Below are 26,925 nucleotides of genomic sequence, written 5' to 3' on the forward strand. Positions count from 1 at the left end.
TCTTTTTGTTCTCACTTCTCAGTAGCTGTAGTCTGAATGTAAAGGAAGAGCAACAATTGGTTGCTAATGAACTCCTCATATATATATATATATATATATATGTTTTTTGTTGGGGGGGGGGGGGGGGGTTGTTTCCCAGGTGAGAAGATGAGAGGTGTTTGGTACAATACCTGCACATAAATTTAATCCATTGATCCTTTTTCTGTTTTCTAATAATAAAGTGGTGCTAATGTCCACACGGTTAAATTTTGTCTCTGCTGTTGATTTGGCTGCAAAGTGGTCTTACCATTCTCATTTCAATAGTATACATGCTTGTCGTGTGTATAATTGTTCTGTAAAAGTTTTCAATTACCATTGAAGTAATTCATTTTTTTTTTTTTTTTTTTGGGTAGAGAAATTGAAATAGTTCCTTAGTAAAGGGAGTTTTGGGCCTTTTGGCATGTTTGCTGCATTCTGCTTCACTTGAAGTGTGTCTCACTCTCAGAATTTGGTAAAAGAAAGAATTATTCAATGTGAGAAAAAATTATGTGCATGACACATGGATTCATTTTATAAGCGGATCACCTACTGCACTTGGACCGTGCTCCCACCTAATAATATATGGGATAAGTAACTTCTTTTCCCTTAATTTAAAGTCAAATTTCTCGCCTTTGACTCTTGCCATCATGCTTTGCCATCATATTAAACAACTTTTGCGTCTTTCTCCAAAGCAAGATGCAATTTTTATAAATCATTTATGAAGACCCTTACCATGGCTTGCAATCATTGAACAATTCTTGTCTTTGGGTATGTATGCGTGTGAAATTTGAGGAGTTAGGATCATGAGTGAAGTTAACCACCAAAGGATCAAAACCAACGGGATATGGATGCATATAGCAGAACAAGGGAAAGGGCCACTTGTTCTTCTGCTTCATGGATTCCCAGAGATTTGGTACTCTTGGCGCCACCAGATAACATACTTGGCTAACCATGGCTATCATGTGGTTGCACCTGATATGAGAGGCTATGGGGACTCTGATTCTCCACTCAGCCCCAACTCCTACACGGTCGTGCACCTTGTTGGAGACCTTATTGGCCTTCTTGACCATTTTGGTCAACAACAGGTACTATACTATGTTTATATGTATATGTATGTGTTTGTTTGTAATAAGAGGGATTTTAACTGTTCTAATTTTTGTGATTTGGGAAGGCATTTGTGGTGGGAACTGACTGGGGAGCAATTGCTGGATGGCATTTGAGCCTATTTAGGCCTGATAGAGTGAAGGGACTAGTCACTTTAAATGTTCCATACTTTCCAAGATCTCCAAATACTAAACCTATTGAATCTGTCAGACAAATGATTGGAGAAGGAAGTCATGTCTTTCAATTCCAGGTACTCCTACTTCCCCATATGCCAACATTCATATGTGCTTGCCTTTTTGATTTTTTCATGTATGCATGTACCACTACAATATAGGGACATGTATAGGATTGTATATAATTGGAGCTTTTTGTGGGGTTGTTTGAGAAGGAACCAGGAAGAGCAGAGTGGTCATTTGCAAGGTATGATTATTTGACAGTGATGAAGAAGTTCTTGCTCTTAAACAGAACAGATAATCTGGTAGCTCCTCCAGGCATGGAGATCATTGATTATCTGGAGACTCCATCATTGTTGCCATCATGGATAACTGAAGAGGACCTCCAGGTCTATGCAGACAAATTTCTGGAATCTGGTTTTACTGGTCCTTTCAACTATTACCGTGCCATGGATTTGTAAGTATAATCACTAGTCTTCAAAAAAAATTTCCCTTTTAATCTAAGATTGATTTCTGAAATAAAACTGGAACGTCTGCTGTGAAAGCTTCCACACACGTTATTATCTAATTTACATCTTAATTTGTTTGCATATAAGTTTCTCTATCACTAGAGCATATTTCCATCTGATGAGCACAACTGATTTGTTTTAAGGTGTGTTGACCATTGACCCCCCGGAATGTACAAGCTCTAATTCATCTTTGAAATGATTATGTTTGTCAAGATTCAACTTAAGTAGTTGTTCAATCCACATACAACAACAACAATCAATCCATATCTACCGTAAAATTCTCACACGAAACAACAGATACTTCTTGAGAGAAATATTTGCAGACTAGCATAGGACCAATATGACCTTTTCAGAAATTATCATTTGAGAAATATTTGTAAATTATTGTCCAAGACAATTTCATTGGAACAACAGAAATAAAATTTTATACTTTGAAGTGGCAAGGAAGAATGGCAATGTTTGGGCTAGTATAAAGATGAGGCATGTTAATATTTGTCTTCTTTAATAACATCAGAATAAGGTCCTCCATGATTTTTCCGAATAAGGTCCATCAGCCTAAGCCTTTGATTTACCTATATTGTTGCCCATGCCTTAGTTATGTTACCATTGAAATGATGACAGGAATTGGGAGTATCTTGCACCATGGCAAGGATCAAAAATAACCGTTCCAACGAAGTTCATTGCTGGTGACAAAGATATTGGTTTTGAAACCCTTGGCACAAAGGAATATGTGGAAGGAGATGTTTTCAAGAGCCTTGTCCCCAACCTCGAAGTTGTTATTCTAGATGGTCACCATTTTATCCATCAAGAGAAAGCTCAAGAAGTCTCACACGAAATTCTTTCCTTTCTTTCCAAAATTTCTGTGGACTAATGGATTTGTCTTTAGTTTAATTGTATTTGTAACCTGCATCTGTGATAATTATATCATGTAAGCAATCTTGAATAAAAAATTCAACTTCTTAATTCTTATACATAGCACAAACAATTTCTGATGGCTGCCTATTAACAAGTTACATTAGCTTTATCTTGAGGCAAAAATTTAGTGTAATTGATCTTCTTCTCTCTTGGCTCCAAAAATGTAGTAAAATTCCAGAACTCTCTCTCTCTCTAAACAGAAAACTGAATTTTATTGATCAGAGAAAATGAATACAATCCAATGAATATAATTCACTACCACTACTCCTATATATACATGATCTAAGCAAGCTAAACAAAATAGCAAACTCCCAAAATGGAGGGAAAAGCAGTTACAACAAATCCTATCTAAATGGTATACGTGTGTCTTAGCTAATCAATTTTGCAACTACTTCATCTCCTCGAATGAACGGATGAATTGATCATAGTAAGGTACTGCTTCAATCAGGTCCATTAATTCTTTGCTAGCCCATCCTGATTCATCAGTAACCACTTGATCACCGCTACTTGCCACAGCTGCATCTTGAAGCTTTCCCTGTTGCTGAGAACCACCTTGCTTTCAACAAATGTGCTGTAAAAATATGGAATGGATTTATGTATATTGTTTTATTTTTCACTTTTTTGAATTTGAAATACAGACAACCTTTTAGCTAATGAAGGTTGATTTTTAGAGTACCAGTCGGGGACTATGCTTTATGTGTACAAATTTGTAAATGGCCAGCCTTATATATAGGAATTCAACTAGGTATTTGTCTTCACCAGCTAGTGATTTTTCATACTGTTTTCCATGTATTCCCGTCACAGCCCGCTATTAGGAGAAATTGTTCCGTACATTTAGTATACTATACCTCACTCACATGAAAATGGATTTTATATAAGACTCAAATTTATGTGAAATAATTATGTAGTACACCTTTATCCAAAAAAAAAAAAAAAAGAATACACAATAAATTTCAGCTTTGCTAGAACCATTTCAACTCATATATTATTGACATGTGAAAGCTCTACTTATTTTTTTGAGAATATGAATGTGAAAGCTCTATTTGATTATTTCCCTCCGTGGTTTGAAAATCAAGCGTGTAAAAGCGCGTTGGTCATAAAACTAGTCATTCCATTTCTTTGCCTAGTGTACGTGCGTCAAAGTTATCAAATTTGACTTTTACAACCAAACTCACCAACCTCCTAAAAATTTCTAATACAATACAATTCAATTATTCACAATCATGCTGATTGAGCCGCCATTGATTTGATTGAGCACCACTCTCTCTTTTTTTTTCTCTCTCTCTCCCTCTCTCCCTCTGTGTGGGGTTTGAGAGAAGCCAGAGAGAGACCATGAGTGAGTTAATCAATGTGAATCACCAAAGGGTCAAAACCAACGGGATATGGATACATGTAGCAGAGCAAGGGACAGGACCACTAGTGCTTCTTCTTCATGGCTTCCCTGAAACTTGGTATTCATGGCGCCACCAAATCAGCTTCTTGGCCAATCATGGTTATCATGTGGTTGCACCTGACTTAAGAGGCTATGGTGACTCTGACTCACCTCTCAATCCCAACTCATACTCTCTAATACATCTTGTGGGTGACCTCATAGGCCTACTTGACCATTTTGGTGAACAACAGGTATGATTTATATGCATGCATATAGATTTGTATATCAATATAACTATATAGGCATGTATCTCTGTCTTAATAATTTTATTAACTGAAAAGGTATTTGTGGTGGGTCATGATTGGGGAGCGACTGCTGGGTGGTATTTGAGCTTGTTCAGGCCAGATAGAGTTAAGGCGCTAGTTAATCTATCTGCTCCATACTTTCAAAGATCTCAAACTTCTGGAGTTGTTGATTACTGCAGAGAACTTTTTGGTGATGGTTGCTACGTCTATCAGTTCCAGGTATATATGCCTATATTTGTATATGTATGTGAAATACATATCGTCTATCCCACTCTTATATTTCACTTTATGCTTCACTAACAAAGAGTATGTCATCTGTCTTTATATATATATATATATATATATATATACATGTATACATTTTAAATTATGGTTAATTTATAACATGAAAAAAAGAAAAAGAAAAAAAAGTATGAGACTCTATGATTGGTGAAGTATAAAATGTAACATTTAGTGTAAAACATAAGATTTTTATTTGACTGTGTTACTCAACACAGAGATGCACATATGTATATTAGGTGACGTGTTTTTATTGGCTTGGACTTGGAATAGCACATTAGCTGTACTTCAGAAATACATTTTCATGTGTAATGTATAATGTATGTACATATGTTAGATACTTGTATTGTATGCGACTATAATTAGTTGGTAAATGTCTAAATGATGTGTTTGGTTGAGTAGGAGCCGGGAAGAGCAGAGAGGGCTTTTGCAAGGTATGATTATTTGACTGTGATGAAGAAGTTCTTGCTCTTAACCAAGACAGATTATCTGGTAGCTCCTCCGGGGATGGAAATCATTGATTATCTAGAGACACAATCAGTGTTGCCAAAATGGATTACTGAGGAAGAACTCCAGGTCTATGCTGACAAGTTCCAAGAGTCTGGCTTCACAGGTCCTCTCAATTATTATCGAGCCATGAACCTGTAAGTCCATACACACCTTGGGACTTCCTAATTTTAACATTCAAAAGAGATGCAATCAAGCAAATTACTTTCAATAATTCAATCCATGAGCTTGAGTTAGGATAACAGCATCTAATAAAAATATTGGATTGCAGCATAACTAAAAGGAGTAGCAATATGAAATAACAAATTCTGGGCACATTTAGCAAAATGCAGAATGCAAAAAAAATAAAAATAAAAATCGAAATACATTTCTCTGCAAAGTAAATGATTATTTTTCTAGATTGAGGTGGATTTGGAACTTAAACCTGGTCATTCATATGCTTAATTTTCTCATTCTCATTAATTATTTTAACAAATAAATAAACAAATTGTGTCTGCAAAATCGCAGCATAGGTTTTTATTTATTTTATTACTTGGCTGGAGATATACCTCATTGACTCCTAATGTTCATTTGGGTATAATTAAGGAGATATTATTGACCAAGTCATCTAAAACTGAATTCTAAATGCTCAAAAGTCAAAACTTACAAGCCTCCTAGAAATGAATCATCTTATACTGACTGAAATTTGGATTGGTCAATCCCACATAAACTTAAATCTCCTAAATTTTTATGAACATTGGAGGCCCGTACCGTTACTATGTTTAATCAGCTACTTCCAAAATGTGACAGGAATTGGGAACTTCTGGCACCATGGCAAGGATCAAAAATTACTGTCCCAACAAAGTTCATAATAGGTGACAAAGATATTGGTTTTGAATCCATTGGTACAAGGGAATATGTGACGGGAGATGTTTTCAAGAGATTTGTCCCCAACCTCGAAGTTGTTATTATAGATGGACACCATTTTATCCAACAGGAGAAAGCTCAAGAAGTCTCGGATGAAATACTTTCTTTCCTTCGCAAATTTACCATGGATTAATGGATTTCCTGGTGTTTGAAGCAGAGTTGTGCCTTAATTTCTTCTTCAATAATTATTATACATGTAGGCAATCTTTGATTATTAGATATTCTCCATCATACATGTTTATTCTATACTAGAAATTAATAATCAATGCTATGAAAACTTACAAATTTTTTGTACTCGTTATGAATAATCCTATCTATCCAAAACAAAAAAAATTCTATCTATAGCCTAATGTCCATGCAAAAGAAACAATCCTATCTATGCAAAAAAATAAAAGCCCTTTGATAGCTTAATCTCCATTCAAACAAATCCTATCTATAACCAAAAAAAAGAAAAGAAAAAAGCCTTGGTAAGCAATTTCCATGCAAGCAAATGCTTTCATCAGTACGTATAATGCATCTCATGGTCATTAATTATTAGGAGAGTTCATTATCATCAACGAATAAAAGGGATGCACGATATTAACTACTACTAGAAATTAATATTTCATGACTATGAAAACTTCGCAGTTTTCAAAAGAAATTCGTACTTGTTATGAATAATAATCCTATCTAAAAAAAAAAGCTATGATATGATAGCCCAATTTCCATGCAAGTAATCCTATCTATCAAATATAACATATCTTGATAGGCAATTTCCATGCAGCAATTCTATCTATCCCCCCCTCCCCGCCCCCCCCCCAAAAAAAAAAACTGTATTGATAGGAAATGTCCATGCAATCAAATGCTTCCATCAGTAATGGTTAGGGGGGTTCTTTATCTTAAACTAGCAAAAGGGACTCCCATAATATTAATTATTACTAGAAAGTAATAATGATGAGAAACAAAGATAATTTTTCACACTAATGAAATCGTCAACAAAGGAGTTTATGGATTTACAGGTGCACAAGGAGATAGTGTTTTCTCATTTCCCTTGACATTATAAATAGACTGTAATACTGTTCATGGTTTTGCACACTCTACATTAGAATTTAGAAGTTCAAATTCGGTCTCTCTGATTACTTGTTTTCCCCATGGCACTAAATACTAATATGTTAGTATTTGCATTCACACTATTTTCCCTGTTTGGTAGCCTTCTCTCTTGCCCTCCTAATGTCATGGTTGCCACTTATGGCACTCCCAATGTCACAGTTGCCACTGATGGCAGTGGTAACTTTGGTACAATCAGCGAAGCCATCTCACAGATACCAGTTAATAGAAATGATCCATATGTGGTTTTAATAAAAGCAGGAACATACAATGAAGCCATTTTTATAGGACAAAATAAGTCAAATTTAGTCCTCATTGGAGAAGGTATGGACAAAACAATTATTCAATTCAACAATAGCGCAAAAACTGTTCACTCAACTTCAGATTCGGCTACAGTGGGTAATGTCTTATTCACTTATTAATTTTCAGCTACTGTATTTTTACGTACATCTTTATATTTATATACAACCTTATTCATTCTACAACAATTTTCCTATGGCTATACCATTGGTCACAGTTTTAGCTCTAATTTGTTGAAGTGAATGATCATGAGTGGCAAACAATTACTTTCACATGGACCCACCACTTACAATCGGCTACATAAGAGTCAAGGACGGACCCATGTGGGGCCTAAGGGGGCCTGGGCCGCCCTGGGTCCAATTTTTATTTTTATTTTTTATAGTTATTATATGTATAATTTTTGTAGTTAAGCCCTTTTAAAACCTTAAGTCTCCATTCTCTTCAATAAGCCTAGCTAGCATCATCCAAGTAGCAACTATCTAACCTAAAAACTTAACAAAAACAATAAAAACATTTATAATGGTGATTGTATTTTAGCAAAACAAAACTATTTTATCACCAAAGAACCAAAAAATCATGTGTTATTGGAGAAGTTAAAGCTAAAATTTTTGCTAAACTGGTATAAATACCAGTTGACTATAGCAAGTTGTTGAAAATAAAATACAATATTTTATCAAGATTATATCTCTTTCTTCAATTAAAAAACTCAAATTCTCTCTCTTCCTTTATTATTTTAATGAGTTGTTTATATTATTTTAGATAAAGTGATAAAAAAAAAAATAGAACATTTGATATTGGATGTATTGTAAAGTGAAGTAGTCAAATAGATAAAGTAGTTTTTTGAGGTGCTAATAGCTAAAATTTTTAGCACTACCACTGTGAATGCTCTAACTTCCATACACACACACACACAAAAAAAAAAAAAAAAAAAAAAAATCCTAGCCAGCCTAGTATTAAAAAAAAAAAAAGTATTATTTTGTCTTTGTTAGTAAATGATTACATCTTAATGTATTTAGAAATAATGATTTTGAGTATTTATAATTTTTTAATAATGCTTATTTGGAGATTTTTTTTAAAATTTTTTTTAATTACTTTATACTTCGGCTTCCGCTAGCTTAAAATTCTAGGTCTGTCCCTGATAAGAGTTATGGTACAAACGTTTAATTCCTAGAATTTTTCTTTCTGTTAAGTAAAAAGGATTTCCCCCTCCCCAATTATTGATTATTTTTACTTATGTTTCTTCGTTCAGATATTAGTGCCAACGATGTGTTGGTCAAAGGCATCGGATTTGTGAATTATGTAGGACCCGATGGTGGCCAAGCTGTGGCACTTAGATTAGCCGGTGACAGAATTGCACTTTATCAATGTTCTATACAAGGATACCAAGATACATTGTTGACTGCATATGGCATTCACTTCTTCCGCGAATGTGATATCTATGGCACAGTAGATTTCATATTTGGATTCGCACATGTTGTCTTCCAAAACTGTAACATTTATCTGAGAAAACGCTCAAACTCAGGCAACTTACTTGTGATTACAGCCCAAGGTCGTGGAAAGGTCAATGACACAAATGGAATAGTGCTACACAATTGCACTATTAAGGCTGACAAAGATCTTGAACCCTACCTAAACCAAACCAGAGCTTACTTAGGGAGGCCATGGTATAACTGTTCTCAAACCATTGTAATGGAAAGTTTTCTTGATAAGTTGATAGACCCTGAAGGGTGGCTTGAGAGTGGTGATAAGAAAGCATTGTCCACACTAAATTACATAGAATATGCCAACCGTGGCCCAGGAGCTAATACTAAAGGAAGGGTTCAATGGCCTGGGTATCATATTGCCAAAAACTCTGAAGAAGTGAAACCCTATACTGTTGAAAACTTTATCAATGGAACTATTTGGCTACCAAGTTCGGGAATTCCTTTTGTTCCCGGTCTAATAGGATAGTGATCAATATTGTATATATTAAAATAAAAATCAACAATTGTCCAATAAAATAATTTACAATGTGTTGAATAAGTTATGATAATTGTTCCCTTTGAATATCTTAAGTTTTTTTTTTTTTTTTTTTTAAATGGTTTTTGTTTAATTTCATTATTTTTCTTTTATTTTATACTAGCTTATAACTCGTGCTATACATAGATATTACTCTCTCTCTCTTAAACTACAAATTGTCATGGAAAAATAACTCGCTCTCCTCGTTTGTAGGAGCTCTCTCTCTCGGTAGTACGAGATATTCCTCCCTTAGGGTTTCTTAAGGGCTTGCTTTTTCTTTTCTTAATCTGGCTACCATGGCAGACGATGTTACGAGTATTTTGGAGAAGATGAAGTTGACTTCAGAGGAGGAAGAGGTCATCGAGATTCCAGAGGAAGGGCGCAAAGAAGGGATGGAGAGTTGTGCACTTAGTTTGATTGGAAAGTTTCTCACTTGTCGGTCGTTTAATAGGAAGGCAGCCATAACTACGTTGAAAAGAGCATGGGGTTTGGAGGAAGGTTTGCAGATGATAGAAGTGGGAACAAATCTTTTTCAACTCAAGTTTCAAACTGAGTTTGAGATGGATCGGGTGTTTAAGGGAGGGCCGTGGTCCTTTGATAATCAGGTTTTGTTGTTGACTCGTTGGAAAGCGGGGATGATGGCAAATAATGTTAGGTTTGATTCAGTTGCTCTTTGGGTGCAAATTTGGGGCACCCCGTTTGATTTGGTGTCGCCTAAAATTGTAGAAATTGTGGGAAGTAGATTAGGTTCAGTGGTAGAGGTTGAGAAAAAACAGAGGGTTGAGGGACAGAGTTACTTTATGAGAGTCAAGGTTGCTATTCCAATAGCAAAACCAATCCGGCGAGGGGCTTTCTTGGCTGGTTCTGATGGCAAGAGTCACTGGGTCACGTTCAAATATGAGCGCCTCCCTTTGTTTTGTCACTTTTGTGGTTTGCTCGGCCATGACTTAAGGCATTGTGCTCTCTATTTCGCAGCAACCAAGAACGATGAGGAGGTTTTTTGTCAATATGGGGACTGGCTTAAGGCCATGGGAAATCGGACTAGATCTCCTTCTCGTAGGATAAACGACAGGGAAGAGGTTAGAGTGGAGGTGGACCGACGAAAGGAAAGGTCTTGGCAAGTCAGTCCGGCTGTAGTCACTGGAAACAGCGAAGAGGCAGTCCATTGTCAGGTACAAGTTTCGGTGGCTGCTTCCATGCAGACGACGGCTGAAAACCCTAAGGAAGTTGATGAAGTGGACACCGAGAAATCAGGACTAGCTACGGATTCCATGCAAGCTGATATCGTATTGGATGCAAAACGTGCTGACGTGGAGGAGCATAAGTCTGGGGCAGTAATTTTAAACCTGGATATTCAGCTAACATACAATAGCATGCCTAATTTAAATACGTGGACTGAGAATGAAGTTAAAAGTGCTACTATGAATGAGGAGTAAGTAATGTCCAAGTCAGTGGAATTTGTTGAGCATGTGCCACACACCAATCAGCTATATTTGGATGAAGCTGGGCTGCCTAATTTCAAGCCCAAATCTACATGGACCCGGTTTAATAGAATGGAGTTTGGGCTTAGTGGTTTAGCCCGTGCAATCACACTCCCAACACTTGGGAAGAGAGACATAAGAGATGATGTTGGTGAGCAGGTTGATGGGAATGAACACAAGAGAGGGAAGGTAGTCAATGCAGGTGGAGTTTTAGAAGATTTATCGGCGGGGGTGGTCAGTCACCCTTGCCGGAAGCAATGAGGCTGTTAAGCTAGAATTGCCAAGGGCTTGGGAACCCTTGGACAGGTCGTAGCCTTCGCAAGATTGTGAGGGAACAAGCTCCCACAGTCTGTTTTCTGATGGAAACTAGACTGGATAGAGATGGTTTTGAAAGTTTATATGGAAATTTGCCGTATCAAAATAAAGTTATTGTCAAGCATCCTGATTCGGGTGGAGGATTGGCATTTTTGTGGAAAAATTCTATCACATTGGAGGTCATTAACTACACTGTGAACCATGTTTTGGCCGTAGTTACAGAGGAAGATGGCGTTAGATGGTTTTTGACTTGCTTCTATGGATGGCCGGAGGCTCAACAGAAGGAAAAGTCTTGGAGATTGTTGGAATATTTGAAGACATTTGTGGAAGGACCTTGGCTGGTTGTAGGGGATTTTAACGCTTTTTTACATGCCTCTGAGAAGAAAAGTAGAAGACCACCACAATATTCACAGGTTGATGCATTTAGGGCTGCTTTGGAGTCTTGTCAGTTGCAGGATTTGGGCTATAAAGGATATCCTTTTACATGGAATAATAGGAGACCGGGTGAGGCAAATACTAAAATCAGATTGGATAGAGCTGTGGCCAATAAAGACTAGATTGGGAAATTTCAAATGAGCAAAGTACTGCACCTTTCCACTCATGCCTCAGATCATTTACCAATTCTTTTGCAGGTTCAATCTTTTGTACCACAAAGAAGGGAGAGAGGATTTAAATTTGAGGAGTCTTGGCTACTCATGGAGGACTGTGAGGCTACAGTAAAGGAGGCCTAGGATAGTGAGTTGGTTGTAGCGCAGGGATTGGCTTCAACTTTGAAGAAGATACAATTTTGTGGTTCAGAATTACTGAAATGGGGCTCGGTCAGAACAACTCCGGATGAAGAGGCAATCAAAGAGATTCAGAAGAGGCTGGATAGGTTAAATGAAAAGGAGATGACCCCTGATAGCAAGGCTGAATATCTAGAGTTGAACAAAAAGATGGACGAGCTTCTCCAAAAATAGGAAATTTATTGGGCCTAAAGGTCTAGAATTTCATGGTTGCGGCATGGTGATAAAAATACTAAATTCTTTCATTCCAAGGCTTCACAAAGGAGGAGAAAGAATCATATCCGGGGTATCAAAAATAGCCAAGGGCAAATGGTAGAAGACCTAGAGGAGGTGGTGGCAGTAACCTTTGATTATTTTGAAAACCTATTTCAGGCAGGAGCAAGTGACCGGATGGAGGAGTGTTTGGATGCTGTTCCACAGATGGTGACTGAAGAAATGCAGGAGACTTTGTCTGGGGAGTTTACTGCAAACGAAGTGAGGGCGGCCTTATTTCAGATGGGACCTACAAAAGCTCCTGGACCTGATGGTATGAATGCCATTTTCTTTCAAAGATTCTGGCATATTGTGGGTGATTATGTTGTTATGGCTGTTTTGGATTTCTTAAATAATGGTCACATGTTACCTGAGATAAATCACACAAACATAGTTCTTATTCCGAAAGTGAAAAATCCTGAAAAAATGTCTGATTTTAGACCTATAAGTTTATGTAATGTGATTTATAAGATTATGTCAAAAGTTTTGGCAAACAGATTGAAACAGGTGCTTCCATTTATAGTCTCGCCCACCCAGAGTGCCTTTGTTCCAGGGAGATTGATTACAGATAATGTCTTGGTGGCATATGAAACACTACACACAATGCATGCTAGGAAGAAGGGGAAGAAAGGGTCTTTGGCATTGAAATTGGATGTTAGCAAAGCCTATGATCGTGTAGAGTGGCAGTTTCTTAAAGGGGTTATGGAAGGGATGGGTTTCCCAGCATTGTGGATAGAGAGGGTGATGAGTTGTGTCACTACTCCAACATTCTCTATCCTAGTGAATGGTAAACCTTATGGTATGATACATTCATCAAGAGGAATACGACAGGGTGATCCATTATCACCATATCTGTTTCTCTTATGTATAGAAGGCTTTACGGCTTTGTTGGCAAAAGCAGAAATTGAAGGGAAGATAAAAGGGGTTTCCATATGTAGAGGGGTACCCAATATTACTAACTTATTATTTGCTGATGATTCTCTATTGTTTTGTCAAGCTGTACAGAATGAGGGGCAAGCTGTAATGGAAATTCTTCAAACATATGCACAGGCTTCAGGGCAATGTGTGAATTTGGAGAAATCTTCAGTTTATTTCAGCAGTAATACCACAGGAAGTCAAAGGCAACAAATGCTGCAGATTCTGGGGGTGAAGGAGGTGGAGAGATTTGAATCTTATCTAAGGCTGCCAACTTAGATTGGAAGAGCTAAATATCATACATTTTCTTATTTAAAAGATCGAATCTGGAAGAAGCTGCAAGGTTGGAAATGTTTAGTGTTATCAAGAGCCGGTAAGGAAATTTTGATAAAGGCGGTGGCCTAATCTATTCCTACTTACACAATGAGTGTGTTCCAGCTTCCTAGGAAGCTCTGTGATGAATTGAATAGCATGTGTGCCAGATTCTGGTGGGGTCAAGTGGGTGATGAAAGAAAAATCCATTGGAAGAGGTGGGATAAGCTGTCAATTCCAAAGAAGGAGGGTGGTATGGGTTTTTGGGACTTGAGAGATTTTAATTTAGCCATGTTGGCTAAACAGGGTTGGCGTTTGATCCAAGGGAATGACTCTTTGCTATACAGGTGTTTCAAAGCAAGATATTTCCCTCGGACTTCGTTTCTAGAGGCCAAAGAATCGCCTGGGTGTTCCTATGTGTGGAGAAGTATATTGGCTGCCTTGCCTATTCTTAGATCGGGTTCTTGTTGGAGAGTTGGTAATGGGTCTTCTATAAGTGTTGTAGGGGATAGGTGGCTTCCTAACCATCCCACTAATAAAATTCTGTACCCAAGACATGAGCTGATTGGAGATTTAGCAGTATCTGATTTGATTGATCCAGAATTATAGATATGGAGGAGAGACATGATTATGGGAATGTTTCATAGAGAAGATGCTAAGGCTATTTGTAGAATCCCCCTCAGTCAAAGAAATGTTCCAGACTCAATTTATTGGCTGCACAACAGGAGCGGTAATTTTTCTGTTAAGTCTGCATATAAGCTTGCTAGACAGCTTCAACTCCATGGAGACAAGGCCGAGACTTCAAGTGGCTGTGCTAGGAGAATAATTTGGCTGGTATTGTGGAAGCTTAAAATTCAAATAAAGTCAAAATATTTGGATGGAGAGCTTGCCATGATATTTTACCAACATCCTACAATTTGTCACGCCGGAGAATCATAAATGAAGATAATTGTCAACTGTGTACCGGAGAGGTGGAGACAACAGCTCATGCTTTGTGGGAATGTGCTGCGGTGCAAGACGTATGGGCTGGTAGCATTTCCAAGTTGTAGAAAGGTCCCTCTGTTTTTCGTGATACACTTCAACTAATGGAGTTTCTAGTGGACAGGTTAATGGTTGAAGAGCTGGAGTTGTTCTTGGTGCAGGCTTGGATTATTTGGAACCAGCGAAACTGTGTTGTGCATGGAGGTAAATTAAAGGATCCTAAATGCCTTAACAAGCGAGTAGAGGACTATATTCTGGAATTTTAGCAAGCTCAGGTGTAGTTGACAGTGGCTCGAACTATGCAAAATATTTCTGATCAGTGGCAACCTCCACCGCCGGATGTTTACAAGCTAAACTTTGATGCTGCTGTGTTTTCGGGGCTGAACAGAACAGGTATAGGTACCATTATTCGAAATGATAAGGGGGAGGTTATGGTTGCAATGTCTGCTATTGGATCAAGTGCAGAAAACAGTGAAGAAGCTGAGTTGATGGCCTGTAGAAGATCGTTGGAGTTTGCTATTGATGCTGGGTTTTCAAGTTTGATAATTGAGGGTGATAATGCTAATGCCATTCAAGCCATTTCTTCGTCTCTCCCTAACAATTCTTATCTTGGATGTGTGGTGGATGATATTCGCCACTTGATACATGGGTTATATTGGGCTAGGACTAATCAGATTAGGAGGGGAGCGAATACAGTGGCACATGTTCTTGCCCAATTTGCTAGAGATTTAGATGAGGATTTAGTTTGGATTGAGGATTCTCCTCCACCCGCTTTGGCAGCTTTGTTTCATGATATTTCGTTATTATAATTGAATGAAAGTTTCCTTTTCAAAAAAATATTTATAGAAAACTTAAATGACAATATGAATTAAAAAAGTGATATGTAGCTATGTGAATAGGTATGAATTAATTTTTTTTTTAAGTAGCACTTAATGTGAATTAAAATTTATAAATTATTATTATTTTTTATATAAGATAGAATTCTACTCTAACCTAATCTAAGTGTATATATGTGTGAAACTCCTTCCTGGAGACTTGAACCCCGGTTCTTGCCCCTCACACCTCACAAGCACTTATACTTGTAAAGTGACTATCGCACTAAGAATGTGGGGTGGTAAATTTATAAATTATTGAATGATACAATGATAGTAGTACTTTTTATGTACTTTATTAATATCAAATAAGTCCAACAATAAAAATGATAACTAGTTCATTGAAAAAACTAATTAAAATCTTGCGTGCATAATCTAGAAAAATTTAATAGAACTTTAATGAGGTTAATTATGAGAAATTAATCTTTATTATTATTATTGTACGTACCCAAGATTCCTCCTCCCTAACTGGATTTACTGTTTTGGGCTTACAATTTACTTATATTGTGGGTATTGGGTTTCCTACCCTGCGTAGCTCCCAGGTGAGCTTCAAAGAGGAATTACCCTCTTGTCGTGATGCCTTTCCTCTCCCTTATGCTCTCGTGCTTGTGTGTTCTCTCTTTCTCTCTCTCTTCTCTTACCTTCCAATTGTCCAACCCCTTTTCCCTCCTTGCTCTTTCTTATTTATAGCTTTAGGATAGTGGAGGGATCATCATTGCCCCCCTAATCCCACTCGTGTGGGAGGGGCCCAAGTTGATTATTCCTGACTTGGAATATGCTCCATCGGAAATGGGGTTGAAACCGTTAGAATTGGTGCTAGCCTCCAAAAATTGTTTGGCAGCGTGGTTCCCAAGGGCATTCTCGGGATATCGGCGTATTGTTGAATAAGGTAAGGATACTCCCCGAGCACCTTATGTGCAAGGTGTGTTCGTATACCGAGCTTATGAGCAATGAGCCGATCCTAACTTTAGTCTTGGGCTTGGTGATATCCAAATTTCCTCGGGCCTGGGCCCAATGTAAGTGGGTCTATGGCCGTACACCGTACAATTGTTATTATTATTATAATTATTATACAAAGCCTTTTATTTTTATGACTTTTTCTAATTTTGCTATGTAAACTTTTGAAAGCCCATATTTTTCCATGTTAACATTTTAATTTGATTCTTAGAGTTACAAATAGTGTTGAATAGAATTATGTTAGTTTTAAAAAATAACAAACCTAATACGAAATCAAATCTGATTAAATTGGATTGATTATGAACAAGGACCTACATCTGATAACACACTGATTCTATAAACTATAGTGGCCTTAAAAACCAAGCCAAACCAAAATATCATCGTAAGATGCAATTACAGTAAAAGTAGGGCTAGTTGTTTCCTTCATCAGCTCCATGGCCCGTTAGAGTTGTAGTTTTCAGTTGAATACACCATAAAGATGAAAATGACTACAAAAAGGTAAAGGGTACAAAAAAGAAGTAAATTTATCTTGTTATGTAAAAGACCAATTCTAGAGAATCCCAGTAAATTTATATTGTCAAATAGCTATTAGTCATTGAAATATTGTCATCGCTCAAAATTTATTGAGGCAGCTGCCCCGTTAGATCTAAACCTTTCAGCACCTTTCAGCCCCCCTAAACATAGACACTATATTATCCACAAAACGAATTGGCCTCAAAGTTGAACATGACTTTGTTGCTTACTTAAGCATTTGGGTAAGACTGAAGCCTCTCATAGATTGTTTTAATTAGTCAGATCCTCATTAGACTTGTCAACCATAAAACTCTTTTGTAATCAATCAAATATATATATATATATATATATATATATATATATATATAAGCAAAAGCCTCATATTGGAAAGCATGAGATTGTGTCATGTGAAGCATTTTATGATATTTTCTTTATTTAGGCATTTACTTCAATAACATTTGCATTTATATCAAAATATTAGTTCATTGAATTAGCCTTGAATATCTCTGTTGGAAATATTATGAGATGATAACCAATTAAACTACAATATTTTTGAAAAAAATTATTGAAATATTAGAGAAAATTAATAATATATTGTACCGCACAACATACGGGATCTCAGCTAGTATAATTAAGTTGCAGACCCTTATGGTTTGACATAGGCATGCACATAAAGCAAAGAGCAGCTCTTGTAGAACATCCATGTAATTGCAAGAATATTCTATAATTATCTAGATTGTTAAACTTTTGTACTAACATGCTTGACATTTTCTTGTCATACCTTTATTTGAATTCATGAATCATGCAGGGATGCAATTGAAGGAAGAGAATGAGTGATTAAGACAACAAGTATTGTAAGGTTGAATTTATTCAATCATGTGTTGGCTTTATTCCGTGCCAAATTTACTTGTAATTTAGCAATTAGATACCCTGTATTTAGGTGAGAATTATGTAAGGGTAGTGTGTGAGAGAGTGTGAAAAAATCTCAAGAAATGTGCAATTCAAGGGAGTCTCGCGACTGGATCTCGCAACTGGCAAGTCGCCAGAATGGCACCCGTGTGAAGCATGTAGGGGGAGCTGAAGGGTCACGCCAGTTGGAGCACTACAAGACAAAACTTCCAGTTTGGCCAAGCAGTTAGCTCGCGACTCAAACTCGCGACTCGTTTCAGTCGCGGGGTCGAGTCGTTAGAATGCCCTGTTTGATGAAAACTGACCTTTCGCATTCCTCACACACCTTACTATAAATACCCTTATACCCACGAAATGTAGAGAGCTTCCAGAGAGAATTTTGAGAGAGAAACCCTAGAAAAAAAAAAAAAAAAGATTGACTCATCTATAATTTTTATCATTTGATTATCCAAATTCCTCTATTCTCACCCTCTCCATTGACATATCCTTGAGATGTACATTTAGTCAAATCCTTATCTCACCATACCCATATTAGTGAGAATGTATTTTGGTGCTTGGGAAGCAGTTTAGAAGGGACCAATTCATTTTGGTTGATTCAATGGGTGATTGCGGGATCCGGTAAGTTAGAGAAGACAAGGTTCGGCGTAACCCTGTTGGAGCAAGAAGATTAGATGGCTTAGATGCACTGGGTAGATTAGGCTTGGAGGGTCTTCTACTATTCATGTATCCCAACTTTATTCTCTAGTGGATTATTGACCGCTTGGAGGGCGACGGAGAGATTTTTCGCCGAATACTTTGGTTTCCTCTTTGATAACACATCATCGTGTTATCTTTATGTTTGCATCCTTCTTTCCTTACTCTTTATCATTTAATTGCTGCTGTGGTTGTGATTAATTATGGATTAGAGTGTTTTACCAATTTGAGTTTAGCTTATATTCATATTCCGCACATATATTGTTTGTTTATAAGCTTGTGTTGGTATTTTTAAATTGGGGATCTAAACGTACATTGGTGTTTTACACACTATTTGAACTTTCAAGTATGAAGTCTCTCTTTTTCTTCTTCTCCTTCTCTGATTGCTAATTGAAAGTTTGGCTAAGGTGGTAAATATATCTAATGATCGAAGACACATTGGCACTAGGTTAGAGAATCTGATTGCTAAGGAAGGCCAGTCATCAGAGTCTGTCACTAATGTCTGCAACTCCACTGGTGGCCCTCATGACTATGACAGCTCATGTACATACCTCAAGTTGGGGTGAGTTCAACATGCTTATAAGCACATAGACAGCCGATCAATCTTTGCACTCACAACCCAAATTAAATCGAGTCCAAGCCTGACTACCCTTCCTAAATGGAAAATTTGATTAGTTTCCATTTTCTTTAATCCTGTTTGGGCAAAAAATGATAGAGCCAGAATTTGGTTGTAAACTTGGCTACTCCGCGAATATCTTTTGAGTGAAAAAACCTTGTGTAGCAAGTATGTCTGCATGCATAAGCTTCAGGATTGCAAATTTTCTTATTTTTATTTATATCCTGCCTTGAGCTTTGTCATATGGGCACAAGCCTTAGGCAAGCTTTACTTAGAGAAAAGGCAGTGGTTAATTTTCTTAGAGATGTCTTCTCTTGGAGATGGTCATGAAAATAATTGTACTAATATTTATAACATAGCTTGCACGTTGAAGTTTACTAAAATTTGGAAATTTTTTTTTTTAATTTTTAAACAAACTTTCTCAAACCATTTTTTTTCCTTACAATCCAAAACACCAAAGACGTAACTAAAAATTTAATAAAACTTAACAATGATTTATTGGACCAATTAGGAAAAAAAATTGTTGATAATCTATTAGGGTTATTTTGTTTGCAAAAATTGCAATTTTGTCTTACTGAACAATTTTTCAACTCAGACACAAATTTTAACCAACCTGAGCCTAGACTCATTGCCTTGCTGAATCTTTAGTCCTTGCAATTTATTAAAACATGATTAATACTAGTAGCACTATACATATGGAACTGCATGTTAGTGTATAATTGCGACGGATGATCACACCATATTATGATATATCCTTATATGTGCAATCACTTCTCACTTGGTGGATGGTATTGCTTCACATATGCGAAATTTGTTTATGTAGAGATTTATTAATTGCATGGTATTTGTGTAAGTGTATAACTCTTGAAATTGATATATCTGTTCACAACAAATATCTCTTTTCCAGGGAATATGTGCTTGCCTATAAATACCTTTAGGCATTCATTTAGACAATATACTTGAAAAACAAAATATATTCTCTACAAACTCAAATCCTTATGTCTGTGATTCTCACCCTAACAGGGCTGCCATCCACATCTGGGACCAATACTACAAACTTATAGTCACTGTAAACCTTAAAATAACTTGTAGAACAAGTGGCACCAAGAATTGTCTAGGGCCTATCTAAATCATTAAAACAGTATCAAACTAGAACCTCATCACCAAATGTTTAGCTAAAGAGAAAAACAAGTAAATCAGCATGTACATATTTTACAATATTTTCTAATAGCTTAACAGCCTGAATATGCGGAAAATAACCCTTTAGCTGAATAAGTGATTAGCCAAGAAGGTCATACTTTATATGGTTTTTGGTGAAAAAAAAAAAAAGAGTTAACAAACTTTCTCCAAAAAAAAACCCTCATTAAGTCCCAACAAATTTAAGATGTGGGACTACCTTAAAAGCTTCCCAACAAATTTAAGATGTGGGACTACCTTAAAAGCTTCAACATTGAAGAATATCAATTACCTAGGTTCAAAATCACCCAAGCATCAGTGTGTTCTGATTTCTGAAATTAAAACAGCTAAGGAAATACAAATTAAAAGTAACAGCATACAGGAATTTTCTGTCTTCAAGTGATTAAACTCTAACCGTACAAGGATGGGCAGAATGCGAGCTTACCCTTTGAATTTGACTTCCAAAATGAGAGGCAGAGAAGGCAAAATAGGAAGAAATTTTTTGTGAACCATCCCTCGTTTTATGCATGTCATCCTTGCCCAGGGGCATTGTTAATCTTCTCTATATCATTCCAATTTTATCGGATGTCCTTGAAAGGATACTCTTACTTCCCTTGTTTTCTCTTATAAAGAGATGGTTTTTTGGTTGAAATATTATTTTTTGTCCTTGAAATTTGTTTTTGGTCCAATCAAACATTAGTCTAAAACAAAGTCTTACCTAAGTCTTCACTTCTTCTTCTAGTATCACAATAAATTCACAACTTTTTTCATAACCCTAATATGTGGCAAGCTACCTGTCACTTTCATATAGGCCCACAACTTTTTCTCCATCATTCATAGTTTGTCATGTGGAAAGTTGTGACAAAAGTTGTGCATTTATTCGTGGTACTAAATTTTTTGAAAAGTCACATTTAAATGGTTCTAAACGAAACTTGCAGATAGTACAGTCACGTGTAAGCATATATCACTATTCTACCAAATAACAGCGAGTCCATCAGTAGTGTCCATATAATGCATCCATTAAGCAATCAAGATGTCTCTAGCCAATTCAACATTCAATGCAAGGGAAAAATAATTTACTAAGACTACTGTATATACCAAAACTTTTTTATTTCCTCAATTTCACCCTCAGATCAAAGTAGGCTGTAAGCCTGTAACAAAGAATCTAAAAGAAACCTAGAACAAAAAGAAATTCAGTCCTTCCTTCTGGCCATTTTTAGCAACTTTAGGACATTTTCATACACAATAAATGTTATTGAAGCTGCAGGAACATTCTTCAGGAGGTTTGGTGTAATGCCCTTGTAAAAACCTCGAACACCCTCGAACCTGCAAGCCCCAACAGAATAGATTAGCCTTATAAATGAGGAAATGTCTCAGGTTTATAATGAAAGTAAGAACGTCTAAAAACCTTGTCTAAGTTTGTTACTCACTGGGGTGAGCCAAAATCTCTCACCTTGACAACTTGAGATCAATATCTCTTTATTCTCTTATAGCATTTGCAAGAAAATGCACAGATTTAGTATTTTGCCTATAGAAAAATCAGCTCATCTGATCTTCGTTGGAGCAACAAATGCTCAGTGGAGGGTTTCTCTTTGGCATTGTCGAGTTTTCTTGTAAAGGATATGGACTACTAAAATTCATGTTAACAGTCCCAAAAAGGGGGGAGAGAAGGAGAGGGGGGGGGGGGGTGGTGGTTTTAAGGAAGGAAAAATATCACCCATCTATATGGTGACTGGAATTCCAACAACATGGATCCACTATAGACCAAAGCAGAGAACAGTAATTTATTCACCAAGATTATATAACCTCAATCGCCAAGCTGTTAAGCATGACCAATCAATTACAATTTACAAAAGAGGAATGTGTTTGTACTCCAGTTAGAGCTTTCCTTCTTTGGCTATGAAAATTAAATCTGCGCTAAATTACTTACCGTGCAGTTTCCTTCACAACATGCCAGCTATCCATGTATCTTGGAATTCCATCACTACTAGGTCTTTGCTGCAGAGGGAAACAGATATGACCAAATTCCAGCCATTAATAAAAAATACAAATGAAACTAAAGGCTATGCAGTATTTCAAGGGGAAACTTTAATAGTTATGATGAATGGATCAGTCATCTTCCTTCAATATGTTTGATAAGTACACAACATATATAGAGACAAAAAGGAATTAAAGTGTCACATTGTCAAACCTGCAATCGAGCTCGTACAACCTGGAAAATCAAGTCACCCAACCATATAAGAAGCAATGATCAACTAACAAATGAAATCAACAATTCATAGTCTAACACCACCCAAGACAAATGCCTACCTGGAATGGATATGTCAGAAGAACGGCAGCAATTTTTGAGGATGCACCTAGAATAGCATAATCCACTGAATTCTGGGAAAAAAAATTATGTAGACTGTAAGAATTAATATACCATCAAACATTCATATCAGAGATACAAACAAACGCCAGTTAATAATATCACAAAGCAAGCAATTATACTTCTGGAACTATGCGTAACTTACAGAGTTTTAAAAGCAGTGCAAAAGCCTACACTTAACTCCAATGTGTCTTTCTTAAACTTAAAATACTCCTCGTATACAATACTCAGAATTCCCCATGTTCCAAATGCTTTAGATAAATTATAGTTGACATTAAAACTTATTGTGCCTTATTTCTTTTAAGAGGAGTAATATTACAGATAAATAACGATGAAGTATGATATAAATTCCTGGGCAAGAGAACATACTTGTAATACTCCTATACACTTAGAGGGCACTAGCCATAGCACCAAAATCCTACCTTTTAATACTCCTATATACTTATTTTTCTTTAAAAAAAAAAAGGATGGAATCTCAATTATGGACAGGAGATCCATTCAGACAGATGTGTGACATGGGCAAGAAGGTATATCCAAGTTATCATGCGTCTCACCCTGGTAGATTTTGTTAGATTATATCCACCTACATCAAGGCCAAATGACCATTGGTAAAGCAAATACCAGCAGAAACAAACTAAAATCCACTATACAATCCTGCATGTACACGCCCTATCCAATTCACTAATAGACCCACAGATTCAACATACAGATTTCTGTTAGTGGCATCTCTCCATTAAACTAGGACTTGAATTTTCAAGAACATGACAGGACAGGAAATTTCCAGATTTGCCAAAAGGGAGTAAGGGACCCATTTGTCAATGCAGAAGAGTACATTGATACTTCTAGTATATGCACATTTATACAGTTATGCAGACCCAAATTCCAAAGAGCATTGATTGTAGTGACTTACCAAGAGTTTATCATCACTTTCAGAATCCTTTTTTCTGTCTTTAGACTTGAAGTCAATAATACCCTTACGAAGTTCCTCATACGCAGTAAACTGAATAGCACCATGAGAAACCTGCTGAAGCAGCACAAACACCTGTAAGTGGGAAAAATCTAAAGCAATAAAAAGCATAAAAATTTATTGTAGCATTACTAATGCTGACAACGTGTAGTTCTTTAATATTCACATGCATCCAAATTTATATACATAAGCATCATTCTAGAATAATTTTTTATTCTCTCTGCCCTGCTGTATTAAAATTGTGAATTTCATTTCTGCTTGAGCACATTGGCAAAATTGAAAGAGAATAATACAAGCTAAAAAAAAGCATAAGGCAATAGATAAGAGACAACAAAATACCAGAAAAAGACCAGGAATGATCCCTCTATAAAGTGCACTCCAGCCTTCCTCTCTCATTATGGTTCTTAAGGCATCTGAAAGTTGATAAAAGATATAAGCATATCAGTTGGTTTCCAAGTGAAGAACAAAATAAAAAATTAAAGATAATTAAAAAAACTAATAAAATCAACTAAAAGAGTGCAAACTAGTTCAACATACAATTAATATCCTTTATTAGCACTTCATTTTAAAAAATTATTTCCATCTAAACAAAGCGATCATGATGGAAAATTTGATATTATAAATTATACTAAAAACAACTAAAATAAAATCAATCTGATAAAAAAGGCTATCTTCCAAATAATAAAAATCAACATCACTATGATCTTTAGCTGAGATGATTAAGGTGCAGGGTGGGATTGGAATAAGTCTAAGCTTTGATGTTTCTTCAAAAAAAAGAAATTATATGGCACAAGAGAAAATAGTTAAGTTTAATGTGATGCTACAACTTAGAGCCAAAGTTGATATGACTCACAAGGAAAAGCGATATCTGAGAGTGCAGATTATTAGCAATTTAATGTAAGATGCAGAGCAGACCATAAAGCCCAGAATATAGTTGAGTTTGATGAAGAGGTGTCTGCAGCTGCAATCTTGTTTTTACAAGCCAAATAGGATTCGTGCACAAACAAACCTGGCAAAGCCACATATTTGGAATCATCAGCAAGAAAACCAAACGTAACACCTGTATCTACCTCATAAAAATGCCATAGGTAAGGAATAAGGTATTCTCTTCTCATTAAACACTTAGAAACTAAAGCAACCAGGATATGGAGTGATAATGTGACAACAATTAATAAAACAATAACAATTCAAAATGAGCCAATGCCAACACTTCAACCCCGAGTATGGAAGGACAGGGAGGGGGATTCAAACCAATGACCTCTGCTTCATGAGGCGTGATTTCCAGCTGATTATAATACCCCTCATGGTTGTTACTGTGTACCCAATAAACTGTACTTCTTTCATTTCTACACAGTTTACAGACCACAAATTTCATTTCTAATCTCCAATTATTAATTACATAATTTCAATATTGATAAATTCCTCTATCCTGCCACACCCCAGGCTAAACAAGTGCAAAGATTTGGAAATAAAAGCATTAATAGGACATGTGGGCTAAAATGGGTATCATGTGCCAGATACAAGTAAAGCAGGTAATGACAACAGGTTTGTACAACACTTTTTGATGAACAGCCGTCAAAATGTGTTTAACCAAAAAAAAAATTGATATCCTATGTTAGTCTTCCCAATCATATATTAGAAGTTTGCATAACTCACCAAAGCTCCAGCTTCTGCAGCAGAAGCAAGATGAAGACCAGGACTAAGCTTCCCTTCCTTGTTTTTAGAATGCCTTTGTTTTGCTCTATCATAGCTACAAATAAAACAAAATTTTTTGTTAATAAATTTAAAAATGAAAGTAAAAAATTATTCAAAAAATTAAATCATAAATTACAAGTGAAAGCATTGGTACTTACAATTTTAGGGTGTGAATACAAGTTTATTAAATGTATATAAGGTGTGACAACAAGTTTTACATTTGACTGTCTACCTGCTAAAACTCTACGTGTTTCAAACAGGCATTGGCCACGTAAAGGACTAGAAAAATCTAAACACTCAAATCTCAGACAACCAAAGCATTGGTACTTACAAGAAGAAATATAAACCCCATGAAACAGTTGACCCAATAACTGCAGGATTGAAGCCTGCATAAAGCCCTCTGAGACCCTGAACACAAAGCAATAACATTCCTATCAAGAAAATAGTATAAAATAGAAATAAGTGTTTTAATTCAAATAAAGTACTAATGATAAATCATAAATCAAAACACCAGGCTCATAATTGAAGGAAATAAAATAAGTCATAGTTGTAACGGTGCCGAGCACCAAACCTAAGTTCTAACACGGGAAGTGAACTAGGCAAACCCAGTAATATGTAGATAGAAATCTGTAATAATTTTTTTTTCTTTTTCTATGAATAGAAATCTGTTACATTTTGCCCACATCAACAAAACAAGGTAGCACCTAGCAATAAAATTAAGATGCATTTCCAAGATAACTTAGGTTCTGTATGATTCTTATAAAGAACAAATGGAAGGAAAAATTGTAAATGTACCTAAGCATGGTCAAGTTTGAACAATGACTATAATCATATTAAAATAAAGTATTAAGTGCCTAAAAAGTAACTATAAAACCAAACATAACCTCCAAGCGAGCAATGGTGAAAATAGCGTGAGCCGTGTTCTTGTAACTTGGAAGAGTCGAAACTCGTCCATCGTTAACTGCAAAAAAAAAAAAAAAAAAAACACAAACACAAAACCAAACCAATTCGATTCAAACAACTTCATAACCTCAAATCAAAAACATTAACAAATATAAATAAAACAAAGTAGAGGATAGTACCTTGAAACCTAGTACGGACGACGTCGAGGGGGTGCATGGCGGCGACAGTGGCGAATCCGGCAGCGGCTCCGGCGGTGGCGTTCTCCCATTGCCACTGTTCCGACTTCGATTTAGATTGTGGCTGTGGCTGTGGCTGCGATTGTGACATTTGTTTTTTGTTTGGACTAACAATAAGGGAAATTTGGTGATTTTATGGGCATTTTGATGAAACAGTAGTTACAATACTAGCGTATTGTGCCTTTTCACTTTTCAGTGACTTGCTCGGCCTCGGCGGTCGTTTGCCACCGTTTAGGGTCCCAAAAACTCGGGAACTAACGATTTACATTGAGGTTAGGCGTTAGACATTAAGACATTAAGGGCTTACAACTTTTCTTTCTTTCTTTCTTTTTTCTTACACAATCAGGGTTTTTTTTTTTTTTAATTAAAAAAAATCTATTTCATTAAAATATTTTAATTGTTTATTTTCTTCACACATCCATTGTCCACTTTCTTTTTATCATCGGGGTATATAAAATATATATATATATATAAATAAATAAATAAAACTAAAATAAATAATGCCAG

At 36.2% G+C, this 26,925-nt stretch overlaps 7 protein-coding genes and 1 non-coding gene across 9 annotated transcripts; 6 read left to right on the top strand and 2 right to left on the bottom strand.

Annotated features, from left to right (window-relative positions):
* Nucleotides 1-126: 126 nt before the first annotated feature.
* Nucleotides 127-2,839, top strand: LOC115993765 (epoxide hydrolase A-like). The gene is made up of 4 exons (XM_031117738.1): nucleotides 127-1,103; nucleotides 1,190-1,372; nucleotides 1,511-1,752; nucleotides 2,426-2,839. Exons 1-4 carry the CDS (start codon nucleotides 822-824, stop codon nucleotides 2,673-2,675), a joined length of 957 nt encoding a protein of 318 aa, XP_030973598.1. The 5' UTR covers nucleotides 127-821; the 3' UTR covers nucleotides 2,676-2,839.
* Nucleotides 2,840-3,910: 1,071 nt separating this feature from the next.
* LOC115949599 (epoxide hydrolase A-like) lies at nucleotides 3,911-6,362 on the top strand. Its single transcript, XM_031066879.1, has 4 exons — nucleotides 3,911-4,342; nucleotides 4,433-4,615; nucleotides 5,078-5,319; nucleotides 5,972-6,362. Exons 1-4 carry the CDS (start codon nucleotides 4,052-4,054, stop codon nucleotides 6,219-6,221), a joined length of 966 nt encoding a protein of 321 aa, XP_030922739.1. The 5' UTR covers nucleotides 3,911-4,051; the 3' UTR covers nucleotides 6,222-6,362.
* Nucleotides 6,363-7,302: 940 nt separating this feature from the next.
* LOC115950174 (pectinesterase 2-like) lies at nucleotides 7,303-9,424 on the top strand. Its single transcript, XM_031067415.1, has 2 exons — nucleotides 7,303-7,498; nucleotides 8,724-9,424. The coding sequence occupies exons 1-2, from the start codon at nucleotides 7,303-7,305 to the stop codon at nucleotides 9,422-9,424; spliced, it is 897 nt and encodes a 298-aa protein (XP_030923275.1).
* A 344-nt stretch (nucleotides 9,425-9,768) lies between these two features.
* Nucleotides 9,769-10,908, top strand: LOC115950175. The gene has a single exon (XM_031067416.1). It carries the CDS (start codon nucleotides 9,769-9,771, stop codon nucleotides 10,906-10,908), a length of 1,140 nt encoding a protein of 379 aa, XP_030923276.1.
* A 2,735-nt stretch (nucleotides 10,909-13,643) lies between these two features.
* LOC115950177 (uncharacterized mitochondrial protein AtMg00310-like) lies at nucleotides 13,644-14,141 on the top strand. The gene has a single exon (XM_031067417.1). The coding sequence runs from the start codon at nucleotides 13,644-13,646 to the stop codon at nucleotides 14,139-14,141; it is 498 nt and encodes a 165-aa protein (XP_030923277.1).
* A 671-nt stretch (nucleotides 14,142-14,812) lies between these two features.
* Nucleotides 14,813-15,322, top strand: LOC115950178. Its single transcript, XM_031067418.1, has one exon. The coding sequence runs from the start codon at nucleotides 14,813-14,815 to the stop codon at nucleotides 15,320-15,322; it is 510 nt and encodes a 169-aa protein (XP_030923278.1).
* Nucleotides 15,323-20,742: 5,420 nt separating this feature from the next.
* Nucleotides 20,743-20,850, bottom strand: LOC115951118. The gene has a single exon (XR_004083243.1). It is a non-coding gene; the product is annotated as a U6 spliceosomal RNA (small nuclear RNA).
* Nucleotides 20,851-21,248: 398 nt separating this feature from the next.
* LOC115994108 (folate transporter 1, chloroplastic-like) lies at nucleotides 21,249-26,675 on the bottom strand. Of its 2 annotated transcripts, none has more exons than XM_031118136.1 (11): nucleotides 26,362-26,675; nucleotides 26,164-26,240; nucleotides 25,611-25,687; nucleotides 25,241-25,334; nucleotides 24,500-24,593; nucleotides 23,924-23,997; nucleotides 23,528-23,641; nucleotides 22,560-22,631; nucleotides 22,441-22,461; nucleotides 22,180-22,247; nucleotides 21,249-21,575 (listed from the first exon to the last, which is right to left on the bottom strand). In XM_031118136.1, the coding sequence occupies exons 1-11, from the start codon at nucleotides 26,507-26,509 to the stop codon at nucleotides 21,443-21,445; spliced, it is 972 nt and encodes a 323-aa protein (XP_030973996.1). In that variant the 5' UTR covers nucleotides 26,510-26,675; the 3' UTR covers nucleotides 21,249-21,442. The 2 variants fall into 2 exon arrangements, with proteins under 2 accessions (XP_030973996.1, XP_030973997.1); XM_031118137.1 differs by having other exon boundaries at nucleotides 23,528-23,638; nucleotides 26,362-26,674.
* Nucleotides 26,676-26,925: the final 250 nt, after the last annotated feature.

Source organism: Quercus lobata, chromosome 6, assembly GCF_001633185.2.
Source record: "Quercus lobata isolate SW786 chromosome 6, ValleyOak3.0 Primary Assembly, whole genome shotgun sequence".
Classification (NCBI taxonomy): domain Eukaryota; kingdom Viridiplantae; phylum Streptophyta; class Magnoliopsida; order Fagales; family Fagaceae; genus Quercus; species Quercus lobata.